The sequence below is a fragment of the Miscanthus floridulus genome, chromosome 5 (genome assembly GCF_019320115.1).
Source record: "Miscanthus floridulus cultivar M001 chromosome 5, ASM1932011v1, whole genome shotgun sequence".
NCBI classification, from domain to species: domain Eukaryota; kingdom Viridiplantae; phylum Streptophyta; class Magnoliopsida; order Poales; family Poaceae; genus Miscanthus; species Miscanthus floridulus.
In genome coordinates, this window is record NC_089584.1 from 114,078,865 (window position 1) to 114,103,186 (window position 24,322).

The window sequence follows — 24,322 nt, forward strand, 5'->3', positions numbered from 1 at the left end:
AACATTTCTCTACAAGAATACCACAAAGCATGGCCAAGAAAGTTAGAGCACAACACAGAATAGTCACTCCAAATTTAAATGTCCCATAAAGATGATCAGAACTGTTGAAAACTGAACTCAAGTTTTTTCAACACTCAGTTGTTGGCTTCATTGAGAAAACGATATTTTTCAGACAGGGACTGCCCTGCTTATGTCACACTCATTTGTTGGCTACTTGAGCGATCTAACTTTGCGACGCTGCTAGGATCGAGTGGCGTGGTGAATTAAGTGACTAATCCTTTAAAAAATGTTTGTGAAAATGCTAACACACTTGCACTTGATGGTGTACACTTGATGGTGTTGGCACATTTGCAAAGGAGAAGTTGTTGGAGTTGAATTGGATCAACTTAGAGAAGAGAGAGAGGTTTTTCAGTGTACTCCAAACTATAGGATGGCTCTTGATTTGGAATTCTGCATTGATCCATTGTGGTTTGGATCAAATATGCAAGTGGGTTTGTAGCCCTCTGAATAAGCTTTCCAAAATGTCCAAGATCATCGAAATCGGAGTTCAGAGCCAAGAGTTATAGCTGTTTTAGCGCTGAAAGGTATGTAACCGGACTCTGTGACCGGACACGTCCGGTCAGTACCTGCGAGTCTGGTCAGTGTTTTTAACGCGTCCAGGAGCGACTGGACTCGCGGAGAGTCCGGTCAGTGATGACCTGACGTGTCCGGTCATCAAAAGAGCTCTCTAGAACCTCTCTGGAAGTGACCGGACTCGAAGAGTCCGGTCATAGGAGAAAAGGGAGTCCAGTCAGTTGTGCAGAGGCGCGTTGGTGACCGGACTCGGCCTCGGCGCGTCCGGTCGCTGGACCTAGGTGCGTCCGGTCAGGAGTATGAGCATGCAGGAGCTAGCCGTTGGCGAGCAACAGTCATCTTCGAATGGCTAGTACACGTGGTGCATGAGGAGCGACCGGACTGTGGACCGGACTCTGGGGTGAGTTCGGTCAGTGCGCAGAAATCAGGATGAAGGGGGTAACGGCTATTTTAGCCCTTAGGGCTATAAAATGAGTGAGTGGCCGGCCTTGGCACACACTTAGCACCCTTAGGACTTTAGTGTCCATGCTTGGGGAGTACTAGGAGAGCCTCTAACTCACTTGTGCACATAGTGGTTGCATCCGATTACGAGTGAGTGTGATTCTAGTACGATTGCATTGTGAGGTTGCATTGAGTGACACTAGGTGATCGAGTTACAAGCCGGTGGTGCTTGTTACTTTTGGAGGTTGCCACCTTCTAGACGGCTTGGTGGGGGTCTCCATCGAAGCACGCAAAGAAGATTGTGCGGTGCTCCGGAGAAGTGATTGTGAGGGGGATTGTGCTCACCCCGCGGGAGCCGTAAAGAGCAACTCTAGTAGAGCGAGACACGAAGGACGACAAGTGGTCCGGTAGGGTCAAGTGCTAGAGCTTGTGGTAAGCACTCCACGTGTGAGAATGTGACTTGCGGGTCACCACTAGCAAGAGGACCGGTGGCAACCTTGGAGCTTGTCTCAACGGGGACTAGCGTGTAGGCAAGCCCGTGAACCTCGGGATAAAAAACACCACGTCATCCTTGTCTTCTCGTTGATTTGCATCCTCGTTACACAAGCTTGTATTTACTTCATTTACATTGTGCTTGTGTAGTTGCTCTTGTAATTAGTTAGCTTGTGTAGCTTGCTAGTTACCTTCTTACTTGTGTAGCATAGAAGTAGCTCCTTTGCGTGACTAATTTGGTTTGAGTAACCTTGTTAGTCACATTGCTTAGTTTGTGTAGCTAAGTAATTTGCGCTCTCTATTTTGGCATTAGTTTTCTTATTATTGAGCATTGCTAGTGAGCTTAGGAGCTTTGTGCTTTTGCTTATTAGATTGTGTAAGAGCTCCCCCGGTTGTGCAAAGTACCAGTGTATAGGTTTGTGTGACATTGCTCTAGAATTGATTAGGTGACCTCTAGCTAGGCCAGCACCTTTGTTGCCTAATTAGGATCCTGATAATGTGCTTGTGAACTTAGATAGAGGGGTGTAGTCTTGGCTAGACCGTTAATTTTAATTCCGTATTTATGTCGGTTAGCCAACGCGTTTAATTTTAGAAATGACTATTCACCCCTCTCTAGTCTGCCATCTCGACCCTACAATGGTGCTACGTGCGCTGTCACGCTCCCGAATGAGCGCCTCCGTCAGCGCCATCACCCGCTCACCAAGCGCAAGACAAGGGTTGGGCAACGAAGCGGGCAGGGACCTCCTGCCCCTTCCGGAGGGGCTAGGGAGCACCTGTAGGGCGACCTTCTCCTACTCTCGGATGAGGTCTGACTTCCTCCGGGAGTACTCCAGCAGTACCTACGACAATGCCAACAAAGGAGCTCAGGCAAGATCACGGCGCCGACCACAGCGTTAGGCTCATTCGACTAACACTCACCCCTCAGGAGTCATAGATCCCCTACTGAAGGTCGATGAACTCCCCCTCGTGACCTACCATCACAATGAAGGACCATGAAGGAGTCATAGAAGAAGGCGACCAGCTCGTCGAAGGCGCTGCACCACTTCATCAACTCTGACCACGTGTCTACCTTGGGGCCACCGTCCAGAGCATGGGCCCCCCTGCCGGCGATGCGAGGGGAGCTAGCGCAGCCATCGACGAAGAGCCAGCTTCCTCATGCCTTGAGGATGGGGGGAGGCCAGCGGCATTGGCTTCTTCCTGGTCCACCTCCGCTTCGGAGGGGAAGCTCCCTGAGTGGGGGCCACCTCCCGTGGCGTCAGATCTCACCTGGCGCGCTGGGGCCGCAATGACCGACCTACCGCGGTGGCGTCCAGCATCGTCACTCCATTCACTCGGGGCGGCAGTAGCGTGCGGCGGTGCACCTTTAGCACCAGTGGTCGGACCGAAGCCACCGCACCACCCGAAGCCCCCGCCGAGGAAGACTCCCTGCAAGTCAACATCCACGTCATCAAGCAATGAACAAGCCACCTCCAGGAAGGGGCGTCCTAGCCGGTGAGGACTCTTACCTACCGCTCAAAGAGAGCCTTAGGGTAGAATGCCTTTTCTACGAAGGCACCCCTGCCCCAGGGGAACTCGAGCAGGGGCGCTTCCTGGTGGACCAGGCGGCTGGTGACTCCCCTAAGGACAGTGTAAGGGACGTGCCACCCAACGGTGAAGAAGAACCTTTGGAGGTGGCCTTAGCTCCCTGGCCCTTGGGGCTAGGGGGAATGGAGACCTCCCCTAGATACGGGAGGTCGTTGGGCCTCAGCTCATACATCGAGAAGGGAGCCGGGCCTTCACCAACCACCGGCTCCCCCAACGCAGATCCTAGCACCATCCACACCACTCCGACCATAGACTCCTCTAGAAGATTGCCTTTCGCCACCATAGATGGGTCCCCTGCCCTGATGTACTCCCACATCGGGGTTGGCCTCGCCATCAGTAGGAGGATCTGGCGGAACAGGAACTCCCGGAGCACCGCCTGACCGGTCAGCCTAACATCCTTCAGGGCAGTGATCTAGCCTAGCAGCCCCTCGACGACCTCAAGGGCAGGCCCCTCTGGCAAGCTCTTCCAAGACGAAGGCATCGTAGGCCCTAGGCGGTCTGGGGAGTAGGCCAAAAGGGGCCTAGAGGGGTCAAAGAGGTAGAACCATTTTTGGTGCCATCCCTTTTCTAAGGTAGGGAAGGAAAGCTCTAGGTACCACGACTTTAGATTGTTGCGCAGCTGGAAGGCGGCGGCGCTGATCCGTTGCACAGATCTGTCGCCGTCCTTGTTTAGGTTTAGGCGGAAGATCTGCCTCCACAAGTCAAAGTGGAGCTCGGTGACCAAGTAGCACTCACAGAGAGTGACGAACACCACAAGGTGTGCCACCCCATGTGGGGTCTGGTCATGAAGCCATAGCTCAAAGTGGCAAAGGAACCTCCCCATGAACGGATGCGTGGGGACCCTAAACCCGGCGAGGTGAAAGGGGACAAAGGAGATGACCTGCGACTCCCCTGGCGCGGGCTCCACCACCTCCGGATCTGGCAGATCCTATCCGGAGGGGGGAGAATCAACCATGCTCAGGCCACCTCCAACATCTTGCCCTCGGCCTTCGACGTGTCCCACTCCGCCATTGTAGCTCAACCTTGGGGAGGCGCAAGCAAGTGCGATGGCGCTCGGACTGAGAAGCTATGAGGAAGCAGGAGAGAAAGGTACGCCCACTCTCTTCTCAATCTGACCCTTTCTATAACCCAAGCATGTAGGTGTGGACACGGGCCAGCCCAGACATGTAGCCTACTTTGTGCACGCCTCTTCACGGGACTTGGGGATCCACCTCCCCCTAGGCCCACCGGCTATCATCGATGGATCAGATCCACGTGCACCAAGTGCCATGGCTCCTTTGTGCACCAGATCTGTTCCACGTGGCCCCGACATCCCATCTCCCAAATGAGACAGGATAGCATGGGGGTGCGCGTGTGCATCATAAGTCCTCCACCAGGCACGACGGCCCAGACGCCATCAACCGCCTGCGCTAGGCGTCAGTGGATGGGATGCGCCCAGAAGCCTCACCCTCCGCTGGCAAGAAGGCCCCACAATGGCCTCGGGGGCTGCGCCAGCTCCCTAGATGGAGCAGTCCGACCCCCCCCCCCCCCCGGTCAACAGACGCTCGGGTGGCGCATCCCCCCAAAACCAACCAACTCCCTAGAGTTGGGTCGGGAGCCGCTGAGCAGTGAACCCAACAAGGGCCTCCATCCGAGCCTCAATGTGCTCCCATTTTCCCAATCTATGGCTATAGATGGTCGGCCCCAGAAGACCGGCTTGAGAGGATCGTGACCTATTATCGTAGCCCTCAGAAGGGCGTGGAGCTCCGGATGATCAGACGGCCCCGAGCCAGAGCCCAACGCTCTTGATCACTCGACCCACGGCATGCTCTGGTCAGAAAGGAGGGTGCCCCAAGCCTATAGTCGACAACTCCTAGATGAGTCCACCAAGCTCTCACTCAAGTCGAAGACCCATGCGACATGGACTCATGAAGGGATCAGCATCATCTTCGCCTAGCCTTGAAAGCCAAGCACCATCCATCACACTAAAGGAGAATACCCTAAGCAGGGCACAACACTCTCGCTAGCTAAAGCCATCCCCGCTAAGTTGGGTTCGGTCACCAGAAGATTGAATTCAGCCCTTCATCGCCATAACACCAGGTGAGGCCACGAAGGGCTCGAGGATCGCCCAGGGGCTCAGGGGCTATGCCCAATGGGCATGCTCGTGGGCACCCTCTGGCAAAGAGACCTAGCCGAGCCTAACTCGACCGTAGCTTCCGCCTAGGGCTCAAGGGCTTCCCCAAGCCCTGGGCTCCTGATCCACGGCATGACCAAGCCCGGTCCTTGGCTCTTGCCCGGCTAATGGTGCCAACCAAGGCCTAGGCAAAAGAAGACAAGCCCCAGTCTACCGATGCTCGGGGGTTCCCTAGCGTCGCTCCCTAGGCGTGCCCCTACCAACTGCTCCTTCGACAAGGTCATGTCCAGGACGTGACACAAGTAGACAAAGCTTCCGCAGCCTTCGAGGGCTTCTAGGCCCACGCATCAGCCCTAGAGCTGACCTCCTTCACCACCAAGAAGACTCCAGAAGGTCTCACTTGGGGGAGGCCGGTCCAAGCCGACACCACTTAACACGCAGAGTGTCAAAACTGAGCAACCGAACGACGCCCAGGCTTCTTTAGCTCCAAGACACCTCGATGGTCCACGGCGTACCGTTGAAAGCCCCTCCTAGACTCTGGCGCACGTAGACCATAGACTAGAACTCCCAAACTGCCTTGTACCTGACCTATCTTGTTATATAAGGGATAAGGTTAGACCTAGAGGAGGAAGGATGCGAGTTCGATCACCAGACACTCCATTCTATTCCATCCGCATCTGCTCTGCACCAAGAGCGGGGCAACTTGGAGACGGTCACCGAGAGCCTCTCCTCCACCGCATCCCGACGTTTCCTTCCTCATCGATGAGGGGGAGACTCCACCAGTGGTGAGGCAACCTTAGGATTAGCACCCAACTAACCCCCTACCAAACCTCTCTTCCTTTATACTCTGGTGTAACCCCCTAGATTTTAGGTGCTCTTGAGTACAAGGATCATCAGTTGCTGGACGTAGGGATCGAATTGGCCAGAACTAGGATAAACAGTTGCGTCTTCTCTGTGTGATTCTTGTGTTCCTGAGTCCACCCGAGCCACCGGAGACCCCGTACTCTGACACCGACTCAAACAACATGCTTGTCGCGGTTTTGACCCCACGACACACGGGATAAGTTAAATAGTGTCCGTATTAAGCCGACCATTGCCACACTAATCCAACGCTATAATACGACGATTATCAGTGGTTAAACTATTTTTAGATTCTCCTAGAAACAACCGCAACCGTACATGATAGTTTTTTCCCTTTTCATTCACAAATATATAGAAAAATAAAAAAACATTCGTTGAAAGATCAAATCCATGCACTGGCATTTTGGGAACTTGCTTTGCATTTCATATAAAAAGGTGGCATTGAAGAGATCAAATCTGCGCGAATAGAATTTTTTTCATTGATTCATTATATATATGTAACATATAGATACAATTTGGACGAGTACTTGTCCGGAAGCAAAATAACTAACCTAAACTATTAAAACTACTTATACTAATTATAAACTACTTTAATCTAAACATACGCCTTGCTTGCTTGTGAGGAGGCAAGGCAAAGTCGGAGTCAAAGTCGTTGGAGTCGTCATCATTGTCTTTTGTGTTGGCGTCGGCGTCATCCTCGTCCTCCTTCGGGTCGTCCTTCTCGGAGCTCCATGGAAGACTATAATCAGAAGACCTCCAATCATCGGAGGAGACGTCCTCCTTGTAGGACTGGTGGGCTGGCAAGTCGTCCTCGCTGGACAACGAGCTGCTTAGAAACTTGATGGGGTTTTCCAACATTTTCTTTGCAGATTAGAAGAGAAGGGGATGATGGATGAAAAAGAGGGGTGGTTTCAGAGGGCACCGGTCTTGAAGAATAAGTAGAGCAGTGGTTATGGCTCTTTGGCTTCAGGCAGTGAAAGTAATGGTGATTTGATGGCCTTGGAAGTTGAGGGCATTCAACAATCACGCTGAATTTTTACCGCCGGTTGACCAAACGCTAGTTTTGGACCGCCGGCCAAAACACGTATCCTAGTCGACCTGGCTTTTCATGAGACGGAGGAAATGCAACCCTAATACCACTGGCGCATCTACCGTTAACCCATTGCTAGTAGCAGTTTCAACTACCGGTTTCCTCCCTTAGGAGGCCTTGCTATCGGTCAACTAACGGTGGAGGTATCACACCGTCGCTTCTATCGCTACGACAGTGAAAGTGGCGATAGTGATAAGTCAATCTATAGTAGTGTTAACACAATTGTTTTTGCAAAACCCATTTAGAATTATGTTGTATGTGCAAATGGACCACTGTTTTCCACTTTTAATCATATTGAGGTACAACTCCTTTGCTTCAGAAAATCTCCCCGTCTGAAACAAACCATGCAGTATAGTACTATAAGTCACAACTCTAGGCGTAACTCCTTCCCTTAACATTTCTTGGAAAAGACAGTATGCATTGTCTATCCTACCAGCTTTACAGTAGCCATGAAGCAATGTATTATAGGAAACGATGTTAGGTTTCAAGTCAACTGAGACCATACCGTCAAGTATCTTCGCTGCTTCATCCATTCTACCAACTAAGCAGTGGCCATCTATTAATGTATTGTATGAGATAACATTAGGCCTTAGACCCACACATATCATTGAGTCAATGAATCTCCAGGCTTTCATGACCCACCCTTCTCTGCATAAGTTACACAATATTGTGTTGAAGAATACGATGTCAGGGCGAACCCCTTGATTCAACATTTCAAAAAATAATTCCTCAACCTTATCCCATTTGTCAACAGAGCAGAGTCCATAAACAAGGGAGTTAAAAACAACATTGCCAGGAGTCACTCCTTCATTGATCATCTGATTGAATTGGAGCACAGCATCATCCACTCTTCCTAACTTGCAAAGTGCATCTATTAATGCTCCATAACTGACGACATCAAGACTCAACCCTTGGTGCCTCATTTTGATAAATATATGCATCGCCTCATCTATCATTCCCTCCTTAGCATATGCACAGAACACAGTGTTGAAGATGTGATGATTAGGTGAAATACCATTTGCTGCCATCAAATTCAGTAGATCATGCATTTCAGAAAGAGCTCCTTTGGTATCATATCCATGAAGCATAATGCCATATATAGTTATATCTGGTTTTATGCCCTTCCTAATCATAGAATCAAAACATTTTCGAGCTTCACTACAATTTCCATTCTTGGATAGATAGTCCAGAAGCAAACCATAAGTGAAACCATCTGGTTCAAGACCACATGCAGACATTTCTTTGAACCTTAGAACCCCCTCTTCCCACTGTCCTATAGAGAGGTATCCATAGATCAGACAATTGTACGTCACATTGTCTGGCTTAACACATTTAACAATCATGTGCTGGAAGACGCCCTCGGCCCTGTCAACCGCTTCTGCTTTGCACATGCCATCAATTACTATGTTGTATGTCACAACGTTCGGTGAAACACCTGCATATCAAAGAACAAGAAAAATATCTATTTGCCATTGCAAAAAATGGGCTTCGCAAAATTGCCATATGAAAAATTGACTTCGCAAAATTGCCAGCCTAAACATGTGTACCTTGATTTTGTTGCCATCATCCCTATTTAGTTCCTTTGTTCATATTTTTTGGGAATCCCTTTCACCTAAAAAGAGGTTGTTGCCCTTCTGCTTAATTGACGTGAAAAGATGAGATCGAGACTATTCGCATCGTACGAAACCGCTCGCAAACGAAGAACCGCCGCTCGCGTGCCCTAGACGTACGCGATGTAGGGCGACCGCGATGCGGCACTGCCGACGGGCGCGCTCGCCGCCACCACACAACCACCCATGCTCAGCGCCACCACGCCGTCACCCGCGCTTGCCGGGACCACGGTGGTCGTCGGCACGACCATGGAGGAACTCGGACTGACCTCGGCTGCCGTCGGCACGACCACGGAGGAACTCGTCGCGGCCCGATGCGCTTGGCAGGCTAGATGCACCAAAGAAGTTGATGCCAATCTATGGCCGCTACTCCAGAGAGAGTGCCTACTACAGCTGCACCAAAGAAGTGTTGACACGAAAGAGAAAGCTACATATTGGATAAACTCGTTTGGACTTAAATTATAGATTTGTGAGATGAACTCATTTAGGCTCAATTTATGCATGTGTGAGATGAACTCATTTATACTCAGCTTATGGATCCGAATAAATATTAACAAAGGAACTAAATAGGGATTATGGCAACAAAATCTTTTGCGTAGCCCATTGTTTGCAATGACAAATAGCCAATTTTCTCATCAAAGAACAGGCAGTAAGCTTTATCCACTTGACCCTTACTAAAGAAACCGTTGATGACGGTGTTGTATGACACCACATTTGGTGAGCAGCTACTACCTTGACCATCGGGCATCATGTGGAGCAGCTCAAGTGCCTCCTCAGCTCTCTTTTCATTGCAGAAACCCTTGAGGACTGTGTTGTATGAAACTACAACCAGGGTGAAGCCAAACTCTGGCATTCTTCGGAGCAATAGGTCTATGGCCTCACCCACCCTCTTGGCGTCACAGATGCCCTTGAGCAGTTGATTGATGACTGTCATTCACCCTTCAGCCCGTCTTAAGGATGAGGTCAAAGGTGGCGAAGCCATTCTCCAGGTGGCCCATGCGTCACAAGCAGTCGATGAGGATGTTGTAGGTGTAAAGGTCAGGAGCCACCTTGATGGAGCAGTCACGTATCATCCGGTTGAAGAGGGAGACGACGAGCCCTGACTCGGAGGTGGAGGAGCGCCGGCTCGAGGCATGGGACACAGCGGTGAGCAGCTGGTTGAAGGTGGTAACCGAGGCCGCCCTGGCGTAGGGAAGCAATTCATCGAACAGCTTGAGCGCGTCGAGGGCGCGGCCGGCGATGACGCGCTCCAGCTCCGAACATAGGTCGTGCGCGGCACCCACGCGGCGGCGCATGCCGACGGAGCGCGGTTGATGGGGCTAATAGCTCGGCGAGGAGAGGCACGGGGCGGGCAGGCGGCGCTGGCGCTGCGTACACCTCCGGATCAGTGAAGCAAGCAGAGCACTCACGTGAGATGGTCGTAGCCGAGTGTGCCGTGTCCTGGTCCTTGGCTGTGTGAGGGTATGAGTATATGAGCTGGTGGGCGGCGGCGGGCGCAGGTTCTACACTACTGCTGGGATCCGGCCTATTCAGATCAGCACCTGCTGCAGTTGCGGTCTTCTTTTTTCCCTATATATCACCTGCAGTTGCGGATCTCGCCTCGGACCTGTTCGAATAAGCAATTCTGTTGTTTTCCCTACTAATATAAACATATATAATGTGTTATATTTCTTGGCTGCTCTGGATGAATTCAGTAATAAATAGCCTCCCGCGTGCTAAGCCACTAAGCCAGGAGACTATGTATGTCTCTGTGGGCTTATAAGCCTGGAGTGTGTTCTATGTTGTTGTCCCTGTTCATCCTCTGCAGAGAGGAAAAATATTTGCTAGGAAAATATTTTCATCCGTGTGTTCTCTTTGTAGCAGAAGATGGGCAGCCATGGGCAGGAGACGTGGCTTGGGAGATGCGCACACTGCTCCCACCAGTTCAGACTTCAAGTTCAGTATTCAGTTGGATATTTACAGTTCAGTATTCAGAGTTCAGCATTGCTCATTTGATCACTTTTGCCATCTCGACTTCACTTGCTGCTGCTGCTAGTCAATCACAAATTCAACACTGCCGTTAATCATCGATTAGCTAGCTTGGCATTCACTTTCAATTTACAATTCTTCAGTTCAGCTTTCAAAGAAAAAAATCTTTAGTTTGCATGCTAAATTAGAGGAGGGTGATCAGGTAGGTATTACTAAAGCATCTTGTTAAGTTGTTATAGACCCAGCATGGTGATGCACACAAAAATATAAGGTTCTATTTAACTTCTAAGTACCGACATGGTTAGACCCTTCGTCTTTGTTGCTTTTTTTTATGTTGGCTGTTGTTGCTATTGTCACCACGGTCATCTCCCCTGTCCGCCACACGCACGGTCAGTTGGGAGGAGGCGAGCAGGAAGGACTGGGCCGCGAGCAATGTGTGGAATTGCCAAATTGCGAGCCCAAAAGGCCCAAGTGACCGAACAGAGCAATAACAAGCGCACGTGCTGCACTGTGCTTGTGCGGTGCGGCGCTTCAGTTTAGTCCCACCTCAGCGGCTTTGGGCGAGCGGAGACGGAGGAAGGCTATAAAAGGAGACCCAGGTTACCTTGGCAACTCATAACTTTCTCGGTCTTTTGGCTAAGATTAAGTGTAGTATATGTTCTTATCGGTTTAATATATGATATGTGGGCTATGTGCCTACTTTGATATTAAATTTATATTTTGTGGGGAGGGTCCACTACAGTGCTTGCCACCGGGGCCCTTGGTCGTTGCACTATAGTCCGAGCCTGACGCACCCCAACCAATAATGAATAAAAATTTGTTGGGCTTTGTATTCGGCCCTAGTTTAAGCATTAGGCCCAATCTTTATCAAAGTTCACCAAAAAAACAATTGGGTCGTTGTGATCCTAATAATGGGATCTGTATCGTCCTTAAGCGCAGCTAGAAGTGTGAGCCAAATCTGCTGCTGTGCATTTTCAATTTTCAATTTGAAACCAGTTCCAAATTTGTATGAAATTGGGTGAAGTTTTTCGTTCTTCTCTAACTTAGCATGTTTCTACTTATGCAAATCCAGATATATACTAATGTCTCCGGCTTTGCACCGAAGCTGCAGGCTGTGCCAAAGGCGAAGGACAAATAAGAACAACACTGCAACTGTCCAAAGGGCTGCTCTTAAGATTCAGGATGAAGTTCCCCTAAAAAAAAGATTCAGGATGACGAAACAAAAAAAATGTGATGAAGGATAACGATCTCATGTCACCACACTATTGGACCATAGAAAATTTCATAAAACAACTTCCTTCTTCAGCAGAGATAATCTTTTCATTGAAAATACACAGGACTGTGTCTGATTTCAGATTTAAGAAACGTAAAATAATAAATCACATGCATTTTATGATTTTAACACAGAGAAGACTTTTCATAGGTGTGCCACACTTTTACTGAATAGAGGATGTTATGGGCACACTAATGAAGCCATTTCTTCCCTGCAAGATAATGTATGAACAAGAGGCCACCAATTGCTTCATCAACGGACTCCCGTCAACAGGTTAACAAGACAACAATGAAATCCAGACGTAGTAGGTGCTGGACTCTAATTAGTTCATCGACGGAATGCATCCGATGTGAGTTAGAATAGATCAGACTTCTAAAACATAAACTTGGTGGAGCAGCAGCAAACAACATTGCCTGCACAAGTGCAGGAGTGTCCGGTCACAAAAAAAAAGGTGCAAGTGTGCCAAAGATATACGACAGAAAGAACAATATCCTCCTCCTGTATTGGGCCAGTGCGAGCTTTTTTTTCAGTGTGGGGGTGTAGGTGTTCGGCAATGTATACAATACATGAAAGAAGAAACATAAAAGGTACCATTCTGTCATACGATGCTAAAAGAAACCTGCGCAGTAGAGGCAGATTCACCACCATTCTTAAGATCTGCCTAACTGACAGTAGGAGTATTTATATTTATTTTGAATTACGGAGTAGACATCTTCTGCTTAGTATACTCTACGCATGCCTGCTTGTAGTATTCGATAAAGCCGTAACTCTTGCCATCTGAAGTTGTACATCTTAAAAAAGGTGCCATTCAGTAACACTGCCTCAGTCTCCTATCAGGTGTCAGTGGAAGCAATCGTTTCTAATCTACTCACTCCGTCTTAAAAGAATCATACATCTTCCTCCATCAAGTCAAACTTTTAAACTCTAAATAAGGTATATAAAAATAGTATTAATATTTATATTTTCATTTAAAGTATATTCCACGATCAATCTAATAATACCTATTACACATCACAATTATTGTTATCTTTTTATATATTTGGTTAAACTTTTAAACATTTGACTTCTTGAAAAGCGATAAGCGCTTATTTTGGAACTGAGGAAGTATCTTCCGTGAAGGGAGGGCCTAGTGCAAGCAGTAGAGTCTTACCGTCTCCTCGCATTGCACGGATGAGGATAAGGTTTGTGTCGGGTACCACAAAAAGGGGTCCCCTAAGCAACAATAGAAAAGATCGCTTAGAACCCATCGAAATCAAAGCCAAGGAACAATTATTAGCTAAACACCAGACATGTCCGAGGTTTAGCTAATCTCCGCCTCGCTAGAGGCCTCGCGCGGAAGGCCTACCAGTTTTCCGTCTCGCTCGAGGCCTCGCGCGAAAGGTCTCAGCCGAGACGCCGATTCTCCGCCTTGCCCAAGGCCGGCTCGGCAAAACAACCCCGTCGCCTCCGTCTCAACCAACTCCTCGGACAAGACGTCACGTCCGATCGGCGCGGTAGATCGCTCCCGCGATATCAGTCGAACGACGGCTCGACACAGCGGCGTGGCCGACTGGACGCCAGTCACGTCGACGCCACGCCGTACAGGACAGGACAGGGGTTACCGGGCACTGTGTTCGGTACTGTGCCCATGGCCGGCGCCCATACCGCACTGTGCTACCTAACCCCTGTTCCAGAAACAACGCGGCGTGCGGAGTCAAGTCCAGGTTACTATAGCCTCGGAATCAGTGTACAGAACCAACTGCTCCCCCCACGCCTCGGCAGTCTACTTCAGGGTCTCGGCAATCTCGGGATTCGCGCCTGCCGAGCCCCCTACGACGGCTCGGCCTCGGCACCAACTGGGCCTTGGCTCTTCACACAACCAATGCACAGCAAGCGGCACGTCGCTCGCCAGGCCCTGCGTCCAGCCATCACTGGAGCTCCCGCGTCGCACCAGTTCGGATGTGACCGGCACGTCGCTCCAGCGCTTCAAGGGCAGGACCACTCCATCAATCATACCGCCATAATAACAGGCTACAGGGCTCGGACATGCCGCCTCTGTTCGCACGGCGCCGCATAGCTAACACATGTATCACCCCTGTCCCCCCCCCTTCAACTATAAAGGGGGGAGGACAGGGGGAGGAGGTAGACGAACACACACTCGACTTTCTGTAACACGCACGCTTCTCCACCGCCTGAGATTAACATCTCAAGCAATCCACGCCGCTCCGCGCAGAGACCTGGGACTAGCTCCCTCTCTCGCCCTGCTTGTAACCCCCTGCTGCGAGCATTTCGGTGCAAGGAATACAAGATCAATCTCCCAGACTGGACGTAGGGCACCCATTGCCCGAACCAGTATAAATCTTGCGTCTCTTTGCATCACCATCCGGGATTAGGGGCACGCAACACGTTTTTACTAGTTGGTTGAGGGCCTGCCGGTCCAAAACACCGACAGTTGGCGCGCCAGGTAGGGGCTATTCTGTGTGTCAGCTTCATCATCCTAGCAAGTTCCGGATGGCAGACCCCGTATGACCACTGCGTCTCGGCACGGTGATCTGGTTCGGGAGCCTAGAGTTCATGTCTCTAGGATGTGAGTACGATATGGTACTTCTCACGCCCCGAGCCCCACCAACCGATGACGACATCACGCATCAGCAGCCCGGGCGCAGACGGCGCCCGAGCGGCCGCTCTCGTCGCGCTCGCCAGGCACGACGCGAACGGGGCGGCCCTGGCACCGCGCCAGCTTAGGGCGACGCGCCGTACTCCACCGGTATCCCACGCCCAGCTGTTGGCACAAGGTCCTTGGTCGTGGACCTGTCTAGCCTGAGCCTGGACAAGGGAAAGACGCCGGTGGCGCACGACGACGCCCTGTCCTCGAGCTCTGCCCCGCCACCTCCTGAGGAGTCGACTTCGGCAGAGCAAAGCCCGGCGATGGCACCATCCCCGTACCCCTTCGGGTTGAGAAATGCCGCCGCCACCTATGCTTCCGCCTACGTTTCTGCTCACGCAGAGCCCTCAGGACGCCACCAACGCTTCGCCCTCGACTTCGGCACCACGACTTCGAATCACACCCACGCTGACTCCTCGGAGGAGGACGAGGCATGAGCCAGAGTGGATTTCTTCGGACTTCATGACCCTAAAGCCCTACGCCGCTTCCTGACCGCGAGCGACTACTGCTTCGGCTACTCCGACTCTGACGACGAAGGCACTTACAATCCCACTCGTGAGTGCTTCCACGTCGGACTCGGGATGCCGAGCACAGGCGACGAGGATGAGGGGGAAGGTAATCGTTCCCTGCTTCGCCCGGGAGCAGGCGATGCCACACCATCACGCGCTGTCCCACCGGCAGCGCAGAATGGGAACCTTGCCCCCAGACAACTTCAGCGCCTAGACCTAGAACAGCTCCGAGAGCTTCAGGCCAAGGTCGAACAAGACCGACTCCTTCTGCAGCAGCTCCGAGACACTCTCGAGCAGGAGCAGCAAGGTCGCGACGATGGCGGAGGGGCCCGACGGAGGGCCCGTGACATCCATCGCCGCATTAACGACGACGAAGGGGGTGAGCAACCCCCAATCTTCAATCGCGCTAGCCAGAACATCATGGCTGCGGCGATGCTAGTCCGAACGATGCCCGAGCCCTCTACCACGGAGGGGCGACGGGTCCGCGGCAAGCTCCGGGATCTCCTCGAGACCACCGCGGTGCAGCAGGCCGAGAGTTCCACCTCCCGACGGCGCGGAGGCGCCTCGGACCTTCCCACGGCACCGCCTCGGTAGGATAGGGAGGCCTCGGTTCATCCCGAGCCCGCTCGAGCACCGACAATCAATAGGGTCCCCTTTCTACAGCACCGCCTCGGCCACCAACATGAGGCGCAGGACGACCACGAGGTGGTCAGCAGGCGACGGTGCCACGACGCTGAGGGGCCCACCCAGGGCTACCATCCACACCGAGGTGGCTGCTACGACAGCGAGGAGGACCGCAGTCCTTCTCCTGAGTCGCCTGGCCGTCGAGTTTTTAGCAGAGCTATCCGCGTTGCTCATTTCCTGGCCCGGTTTTGGCAACCGGCCAACCTCACGAAGTATAGCGGCGAGACCAATCCCAAACTTTGGCTGGCCGATTACCGCCTGGCTTGTTAGCTAGGTGGCGCAGACGATGACCAGCTCATCATCCGCAACCTCCTGTTGTTCCTGTCAGACTCAGCGTGAGCCTGGCTCGAACACCTCCCTCCCTCGCAGATCCACGACTAGCGCGACTTGGTAAGGGTCTTCATCGGGAACTTTCAGGGCACATACGTGCACCCTGGGAACTCATGGGACCTCAAGAGTTGTCGCCAAGCGCCGAATGAGTCTCTCCGAGACTTCATTCGACGCTTCTCCAAGAAATGCACCGAGTTGCCAAGCGTCGGCGACTCAGAAATTGTCCAAGCCTTCCTCTCTGGTACCACCTGCCGAGACCTGGTCCGAGAGTTGGGCCGAAATGTGCCAACCTCGGCGGTCGCACTGCTCGACATCGCCACCAACTTCGCCTCAGGCGAAGAGGCCATTGGGGCCATCTTCCCCGACGACGATGCCAAGGGGAAGCGGAGGGACGAGACCCCCGGGGCCTCACCCCCCACCACCCCAAGAAAAATAAGAAGGGTCGCCAGAGGAAGCAAGAAGTCCTCGAGGCTGGCCTAGTCACGGCCGCAGAGCGCAAGAATCCCCGAGGCCCCATGGGCCTCGGGCTCTTCGACGACATGCTTAAGAAACCCTGCCCTTACCACCAGGGCCCGGTGAAGCATGCCCTTGAGAAGTGCACCATGCTCCAGCGTTACTACACCAGGATCGAGCTCCCAAACGACGATGCCAAGGGGAGGGACGCCGGCGACAAGGGCGACGATAAGGACGGCGGATTCCCCGAGGTGCACAATGCCCTCATGATCTTTGGCGGGCCTTCGGCGTGCCTCACGGCACGACAGCGGAAGAGGGAACGCCGAGAGGTCTTCTCGGTGAAGGTGGCTATTCCTCGGTACCTCAACTGGTCTCGGGATGCAATCACCTTTGACCAGGACGACCATCCCGATTATGTCTCGAACCCCGGGCAGTACCGACTTGTCATCGACCCCATCATCGGCAATACCCGGCTCACTAAGGTATTGATGGATGGAGGCAACGGCCTCAACATCCTCTACGCCAACACTCTAGAGCTTCTAGAGCTCGACCAGTCATAGCTCCGGGGTGGTGCCATGCCTTTCCACGGCATTGTGCCGGGGAAATGTACACGGCCCCTCGGGCGCATCGACTTGCCCGTCTACTTCGGTACTCCCTCCAACTACCATAAGGAGGTCCTCACCTTTGAGGTGGTTGGGTTCAAGGGAACCTACCACGCTGTCTTGGGCGACCATGCTATGCCAAGTTCATGGCAGTCCCCAACTACACATACCTCAAGCTCAAGATGCCGGGCCCCAACGGCGTCATCACTGTCGAGTCCACGTACGAGCATGCATACGACTGCGACGTCAAGTGCATCGAGTACGCTGAGGCTATTGTAGAGGCCAAGAACCTCATCGTCAACCTCGACCAACTCAGTAGCGAGGTGCCCGACTCCAAGCATCACGCCAGAACTTTCGAGCCCGTGGAGGCCGTCAAACTCATCCCGATCAACCCTGCCTGCCCCGACGACCGGGCACTGAGGATCAGTGCCACCCTCGACATCAAATAGGAAGCCATGCTCGTCGACTTTCTCCGCACGAATGTCGACATGTTCGCATGGAGTCCCTCGAACATGCCGGGCATACCAAGGGAAGTCACCGAGCACGCCTTAGACATCCGGGCTGGCTCCAGGCCGGTGAAGCAGCGTCTACGCCAATTCGACAAGGAAAAGCATAGAGCCATCGGCAAAGAGGTGCAGAAGCTTTTGGCAGCCGGATTCATCAAGGAGGTGTCCCATCCAGAGTGGTTAGCTAATCCTGTGTTGGTCAAAAAGAAAAATGGGAAGTGGAGGATGTGTGTAAACTATACCGGTTTGAATAAAGCCTGTCCGAAAGTCCCTTTCCCATTACCTCGGATCGACCAAATCGTTGACTCCACTGTGGGATGCGAAACCCTGTCTTTCCTCGATGCGTATTCCGATTACCATCAAATTAAGATGAAAGAGTCCGACCAGCTCACGACTTCTTTTATCACACCATTTGGCATGTGCTGCTATGTGACTATGCCGTTCGGCCTCAAGAACGCAGGGGCCACATACCAGCAGTGCATGACCCAAGTCTTTGGCGAGCACATCGAGCGAACCATCGAGGCCTATGTGGACGACATCGTGGTCAAGTCTAGGAAAGCCGAGGATCTCGTCGACGACCTGGAGATAGCCTTCAGATGCCTCAGGAAAAAGGGCATCAAGCTTAACCCCGAAAAGTGTGTCTTCGGGGTCTCCCGAGGCATGCTTTTAGGATTCATAGTCTCGGAACGCGGCATCGAGGCCAACCCAGAGAAGGTCTCGGCCGTGACCGACATGGGACCGATCCGAGACCTCAAGGGAGTACAGAGGGTTATGGGATGCCTTGCGGCCCTAAGCCGCTTCATCTCGCGCCTTGGCGAAAAAGGCTTGCCTCTGTACCGCCTCTTGAGGAAATCAGAATGCTTTTCCTGGACCCTCGAGGCCGAAGAAGCCCTCGCCAAACTCAAGGCATTGCTCACCAACCCTCCCATCCTAGTACCGCCAACCAAGGGCGAGGCTCTCTTGCTCTACGTCGCCACAACGACCCAAGTGGTCAGCGCGGCCGTAGTAGTCGAGAGGCAGGAAGAGGGTCATGCTTTACCCATCCAGTGACCTATTTACTTCATCAGCGAAGTACTCTTTGAGACCAAAACACGCTACCCCCACATTTAGAAACTGATCTACGCCGTAGTCTTGGCTCGACGCAAGCTGCGTCACTACTTCGAATCCCACTCAATAACCGTGGTGTCGTCTTTCCCCCTACGGGAGATAATCTATAACCGGGAGGCCTCGGGAAGGATAGCCAAGTGGGCCATCAAACTCATGGGGGAGGCTCTGTCCTTTGCGCCTCAAAAAGCAATCAAGTCTCAGGTCTTGGCCGATTTCGTGGCAGATTGGACCGACATCCAACTGCCACCAGCCCAAGTCCAGGCGGAATGCTGGACCATGTACTTCAATGGGTCCTTGATGAAGACTAGGGTGGGCGTGGGCCTGCTCTTCATCTCACCCCTCGGAATGCACATACGCTACATGATTCGGCTCCACTTCGCCGCCTCCAACAATGCAGCCGAATACGAAGCCCTTGTCAATAGCTTGTAGATCGTCGTCGAACTCGGAGTACGGTGCCTCGACGTGCAGGGTGACTCATAGCTTGTCGTCGATCAGGTGATGAAGGAGTCGAACTGCCACAACCCCAAGATGGAGGCGTACTGCAAGCTGGTACGTCGCCTCGAAGACAAGTTCGACGGTCTCAAACTCAACCACATCGCGTGTAAATTCAACGAGGCCGTGGATGAACTTGCAAAGATGGCATCGGCGCGGGCCCCGGTCCCCTCGAACATTTTTGCCAGAGACCTCTGCAAGCCTTCCATCGACCATGCCTCGGCGGTGGGAGAGGGCCCATCGGTCGAGCCCACCGCAGGGCTCGAGGCCCCCTCCATCGCCGAGACCCCTTCGGCCGAGCCCGAGGTGATGGAAGTCAACACGGAACCTCCCGAGGCCAACCAGGGCATGGACTGGTGGGCCCAGCTCCTTGATTGCCTCATTCGAGGAGAGCTTCCCACGGATAGAACCGAAGCCTGACGGCTTGTGCGACGAGCCAAAGCTTACGTCCGCAATGACGGCGAGTTGTACCGGCGAAGCCCATCTGGCGTCCTCCAACGATGCATCACTACCGAGGCAGGTCATGCCCTACTTTGGGACTTGCACGTGGGAGCCTACGGGCACCATGCGGCGCCTCGAACGCTCGTCAGAAACGCCTTCCACCAGGGGTTCTACTGGCCGACGGCGGTTGCTAATGCCACCAAGCTAGTACGCTCCTGCGAGGGATGCCAGTACTATGCACGGCAAACGCACCTCCCGGCCCAAGCCCTCCAAACCATCCCCGTTACATGGCCCTTCACCGTGTGGGGGCTGGACATGGTTGAGCCTCTATAGAAAGCCCCCGGGGGCTACACCCATCTGTTGGTAGCAATCGATAAGTTCTCCAAGTGGATCGAGGCTCGTCCGATCAATCGAATCAAGTTCGAGCAGGCGGTGCTGTTCTTCACTGATATCATCCACATGTTTGGGGTTCCGAACACCATCATCACTAACAATGGGACGCAATTCACCGGCTGCAAGTTCTTGATGTTCTACGACGACCACCACATCCGTGTGGCCTGGTCGGCCATGGGACACCCAAGGATGAATGGCCAAGTAGAACGTGCGAACGGCATGATCCTATAGGGCCTCAAGCCGAGAATATACAACCGGTTGAAGAGGTTTGGCAAGAAATGGCTTGCCGAACTCCCGTCAGTCATCTAGAGCCTGAGGAATACCCCGAGCCGAGCCATAGGGTTTACACCGTTCTTCCTAGTCTATGGGGCCGAGGCCATCCTCCCCACTGACTTGGAATACGGTTCCCCAAGGCTTCGGGACTACAACAAGCAGAGTAACCACACCGCCCGCGAAGATGCCCTCGACCAACTGGAGGAAGCCCAAGACGTTGCGCTGCTACATTCGGCCAAATACCAGCAAGCCCTGCGATGCTACCAAGCCTGGCGCATTCAAAGCCGAGACCTGAAGGTGGGTGACCTGGTGCTGAGGCTGAGGCAGAGCAACAAGGGCCGCCACAAGCTCACCCCGCCGTGGGAAGGACCATACATCGTCGCCCAAGTGCTGAAGCCTAGAACCTACAAGCTAGCCAACGAGAAGGGCGAAATCCTCACCAATGCTTGGAACATAGAACAACTACGTCGCTTTTACCCTTAAATTTCCAAGCATTATGTACATTGTTTCCTGAAATACAATTAAGAAGCGTTCTTTAATTGTTCTAATTTTTTGAGAAACCCGCCGAGCCCATTGCGGGCCTCGGCATTTCGATAACATTATAAGGGAGACTCAGCTCTGCCTCTGCAGAGGTGCTCGCTGTGGGGCACACACAGGACACGGCTCTGCCTCTGCAGAACTGAGCCTCCCTTGGGGGCTAGAAAGGAGGGACTCCCCCCTAAGTCCCACGCACCATTTTTAGTCATTTTTCGAAAAAAATTCTATGCCAAACTCTCTATTAGGCTCTGACAAGTCAATTGTAAAAGACCTAAGGACCAAAAGTCTATCTCAGGGCCAAAAGGCCGGCTGAGTCGTGAGACGACTTACGCCTCCGGACTACGGCACTCCCTCACCACCTTTTCGCCCTAGGGATAGCTTAAGCTCCGAGGAAGTCGTTTGCAAGTGATATGCTCAGAAACAAGACAGAGGGTAGAGGCTCGGAAATACAATAAAGAAAAACGATTAAGAAGCATAGATGCATAAGTATTTCAAAAAGGCCTCGATAGGCCACCAGCGTTATGGTAGGGTAACATAATCCCTAATCTAATTACATAGCCTCTTGGGCCTAGGTCAAGCCTCAGGGTCTCCAGCATCGGCGGACGGCATAGAAGGGACCACCTCCTCTTCGAATAGCTTGGCCAGCGCCATGCCAGGGCCCTTTGCCGCCTCCATCAGCTTCGCTACCTCCTCGTCAGCCTCCCCGTCATCATCGGGCAGGACGTAGCCATCGCTGATAGCCGTGAGGTCGACGCCGATGTAGTGCGAGGCGATAACGGCTAGGGCACGCTTAACGCCCATGTGCAGCGCCCCTCGGAGTCGCTCGCGCACTTGGCCACTCAACGCAATCAGGCGGCTCCCGAGGGAGCTACCCGACTGAACGCCCTCGACCTCGAGGGCCTCGTAGGCGGTATGGGCGGCGCTCTTCAGCGCGTCGTGCTCCCCGATCTCAGTCTCGAGCACCGCCTGCACGGCGAAAGAGGCCTCGGCTGCCCGGGTGACCTCTGTCTCCAACTCTGCGCCAAAAGAAATGGAATGGGGTTGAGCGCAAAGGAAAACAAGCCAAATAGGGGCAGAAGCCTACGGGACTCACCCTCAGCCTTCTCCTCCCAGTGTCGGGCCTCGACCCGAGAGGCCTCGGCTTTCTCCTTCCAACGCTGGGCCTCGACCCAAGACGCCTCGGCCTTCTCCTTCAGGCGCTGGACTTTGACCCGGGAGGCCTCGGCCACCCTAGAAGCCTCTCCCTCCAGCTCTATATCACACCAAGGAGTTAGGGGCCAAACACAAGAAAAACAAATAAAATAAGGGGAATAAGACTCACCCTCGGCCTTTCCCCTCTAGACCACGGCCTCAGGCCGAGAAGCCTCAGCCGCCTTGAGGGCATCATCCAAGGCACCTTTCATTAGCTGGTGCGCACCCTGCTCCGTCCCTAGCTATCCAGCAAGGGCCTTGACAGAGGCCATGGCTTCTCTAGCCCGGGACCTTAAGGCATCCCGATCACCGGCCATGTGGGTCAGCTCCTCCTCTAACTCCTTGACCCGCGCCGCCAAGGGGGCGACCTGCTCTTGGGCCGCCACCGCCGCAGCATCCATATCGGTACCACATAGGCGGAGGTCCTCCACCTCCGCACTCCGCACCGATAGAAGCTCGTTGGCGCGAGCGAGCAGGTCCTTCTGCCGCTGGAGCTGGTCCCAGACGTCCCTCTCCCGTCGGAGGAACACTGACCTCCCAAGGGACCGGGCCTTGAGCTCCTAGATAGGCAAAATAGGGGTCATTCACTATAAGAAAACTCAAAAAAAGATGACACCACATAAGAAAAGAAGGCGCGAACCTGGGTGACCCCTGGTAGATCGTTGGCCACCACGGACAGCGCCGTCCGCAGTGACCGCTCCGCCAGCTAGTGGTATTGCTCAAAGGTGTCCCAGCGCCCGCCCTCGGCCACGTCCTCAAGGGCGAACAGAGGCTCCCCCTCATGGTCGTCCCAGCTCTACCACAGGACACGCGGGTGATCCCACCCGCGGGGCTCGGGTCGTACCCGCACGAGGGCTGAGTTTCCCTCGCCCGGGGTCGGAGCCGGCTGTTCCACGGTGCCGGCCACCTCGGCGTCGACCATCTCCTGCGCCCAGGAAGTATCGTCGGAGGAGATCAGGTGGACCTCTGCCTCCTAGGCGCTCTACCGCAACAGCGGCAGGCCTTGGGCCAGAGGCGCCATCGAGGCCTCCGCCGTCTTCATCTCCACTTCCTAGGCCACCGGCTTCGCCGCACTCACGTCGGCCTCTGCCACCATGGCCTCGGTGGTCCTAGGGGCTCCGGCCCCTGCCGCTGTGGCCTCGGTGATCCTGGGCACCCCGGCCTCCGTCGCCTCGGCCTCGGCGACTGAGGGCGCCTCGGCCCCATATGACTCACAGGCCTCGGTCTCACGGGGCGGAGGCGATCCCTCCCCTGTCTATGTTGGGCTCACCTCGACAGCCCCACCTTGGGCGACCGGCTCCTTCAGGTCAGCCCTCGTCGACGCCGCGCCACGTTGTATGGTGGCTTGCGCCTCCACCACCCAGTGGGTGGTGGAGCTGGGGCTCACCTTGAGCGCCTTAAGTGGCGCCAAGGCGGGCGCATCCGCAGGACGTTTTCGGCTGAAGACAAGATACTTACAGGGTCAGCATGCGATCGAAGAATGAACAGAAAATATTGCAGCTCTGCCAAAAATACGCTTACCTCGAGTGGGGCTACAACCGCTTCGGCACGGCAACCCTCCTCTGCGAAGGTGGCGGCGGCGGAGGAAGCACGGCCTCTATATTCGCCGGTGCTGGCAGGTCCCCGATGGACCCCATCACCCTCTCGGTCCTCTGCAGGGGCAGTTGCGTCGCCCCCGCCGCCACTTGCTCCACCTCTACCGTCGAGCCCACCGGGCTAACGGCGCGCTTTCCCAACGCCCGCGCCTTGAGCGCGTCGGCCTCGACCCCGGGGCGGGTGGCCCCCGGCCCCGAGGCGTCTCCTCCTTCTCCTCCTAGAGGCGCCGGGCTGCTCACCGATGCCCCAGGCACCGTCTCCCCAATGTCAGGGAGATGGTCTAGGGGACCCCGCCCCATCTCGCTCTCATCATCTCCATCCGAAGCGTCCGTCGACAGCGACAGCGACGGAGATGCCTCCAATGGGAGACCATCCTGCCTCTGCTACCAGCGGCGCTTCTCCAGTCCCTCACGCGTGAGGATCTTCCTCATACGCTTTGCCTCCTTGGCATCCTTCCGCCTCTTCTACGCCTCGACGTGCGCCCGGTTTACCGTCCACCGTGCCGCGTCCTCGCGAACGGGCGGCGGGGAGGCTCGCACGTCCCTCATCCCCTGTAGGA

The 24,322-nt window shown here is 53.9% G+C and overlaps 2 protein-coding genes and 1 pseudogene across 2 annotated transcripts; 1 reads left to right on the forward strand and 2 right to left on the reverse strand.

The window, feature by feature from the left end:
• Positions 1–6,649: 6,649 nt before the first annotated feature.
• Positions 6,650–9,698, reverse strand: LOC136455151 (protein Rf1, mitochondrial-like). Its single transcript, XM_066455294.1, has 3 exons — positions 9,497–9,698; positions 7,889–8,589; positions 6,650–6,925 (listed from the first exon to the last, which is right to left on the reverse strand). Exons 1-3 carry the CDS (start codon positions 9,696–9,698, stop codon positions 6,650–6,652), a joined length of 1,179 nt encoding a protein of 392 aa, XP_066311391.1.
• A 1,649-nt stretch (positions 9,699–11,347) lies between these two features.
• LOC136455679 (U2 spliceosomal RNA) lies at positions 11,348–11,531 on the forward strand (annotated as a pseudogene).
• Positions 11,532–21,549: 10,018 nt separating this feature from the next.
• Positions 21,550–24,062, reverse strand: LOC136455152 (uncharacterized). The gene is made up of 5 exons (XM_066455295.1): positions 23,707–24,062; positions 23,438–23,606; positions 22,478–22,727; positions 22,070–22,228; positions 21,550–21,992 (listed from the first exon to the last, which is right to left on the reverse strand). The coding sequence occupies exons 1-5, from the start codon at positions 24,060–24,062 to the stop codon at positions 21,550–21,552; spliced, it is 1,377 nt and encodes a 458-aa protein (XP_066311392.1).
• Positions 24,063–24,322: the final 260 nt, after the last annotated feature.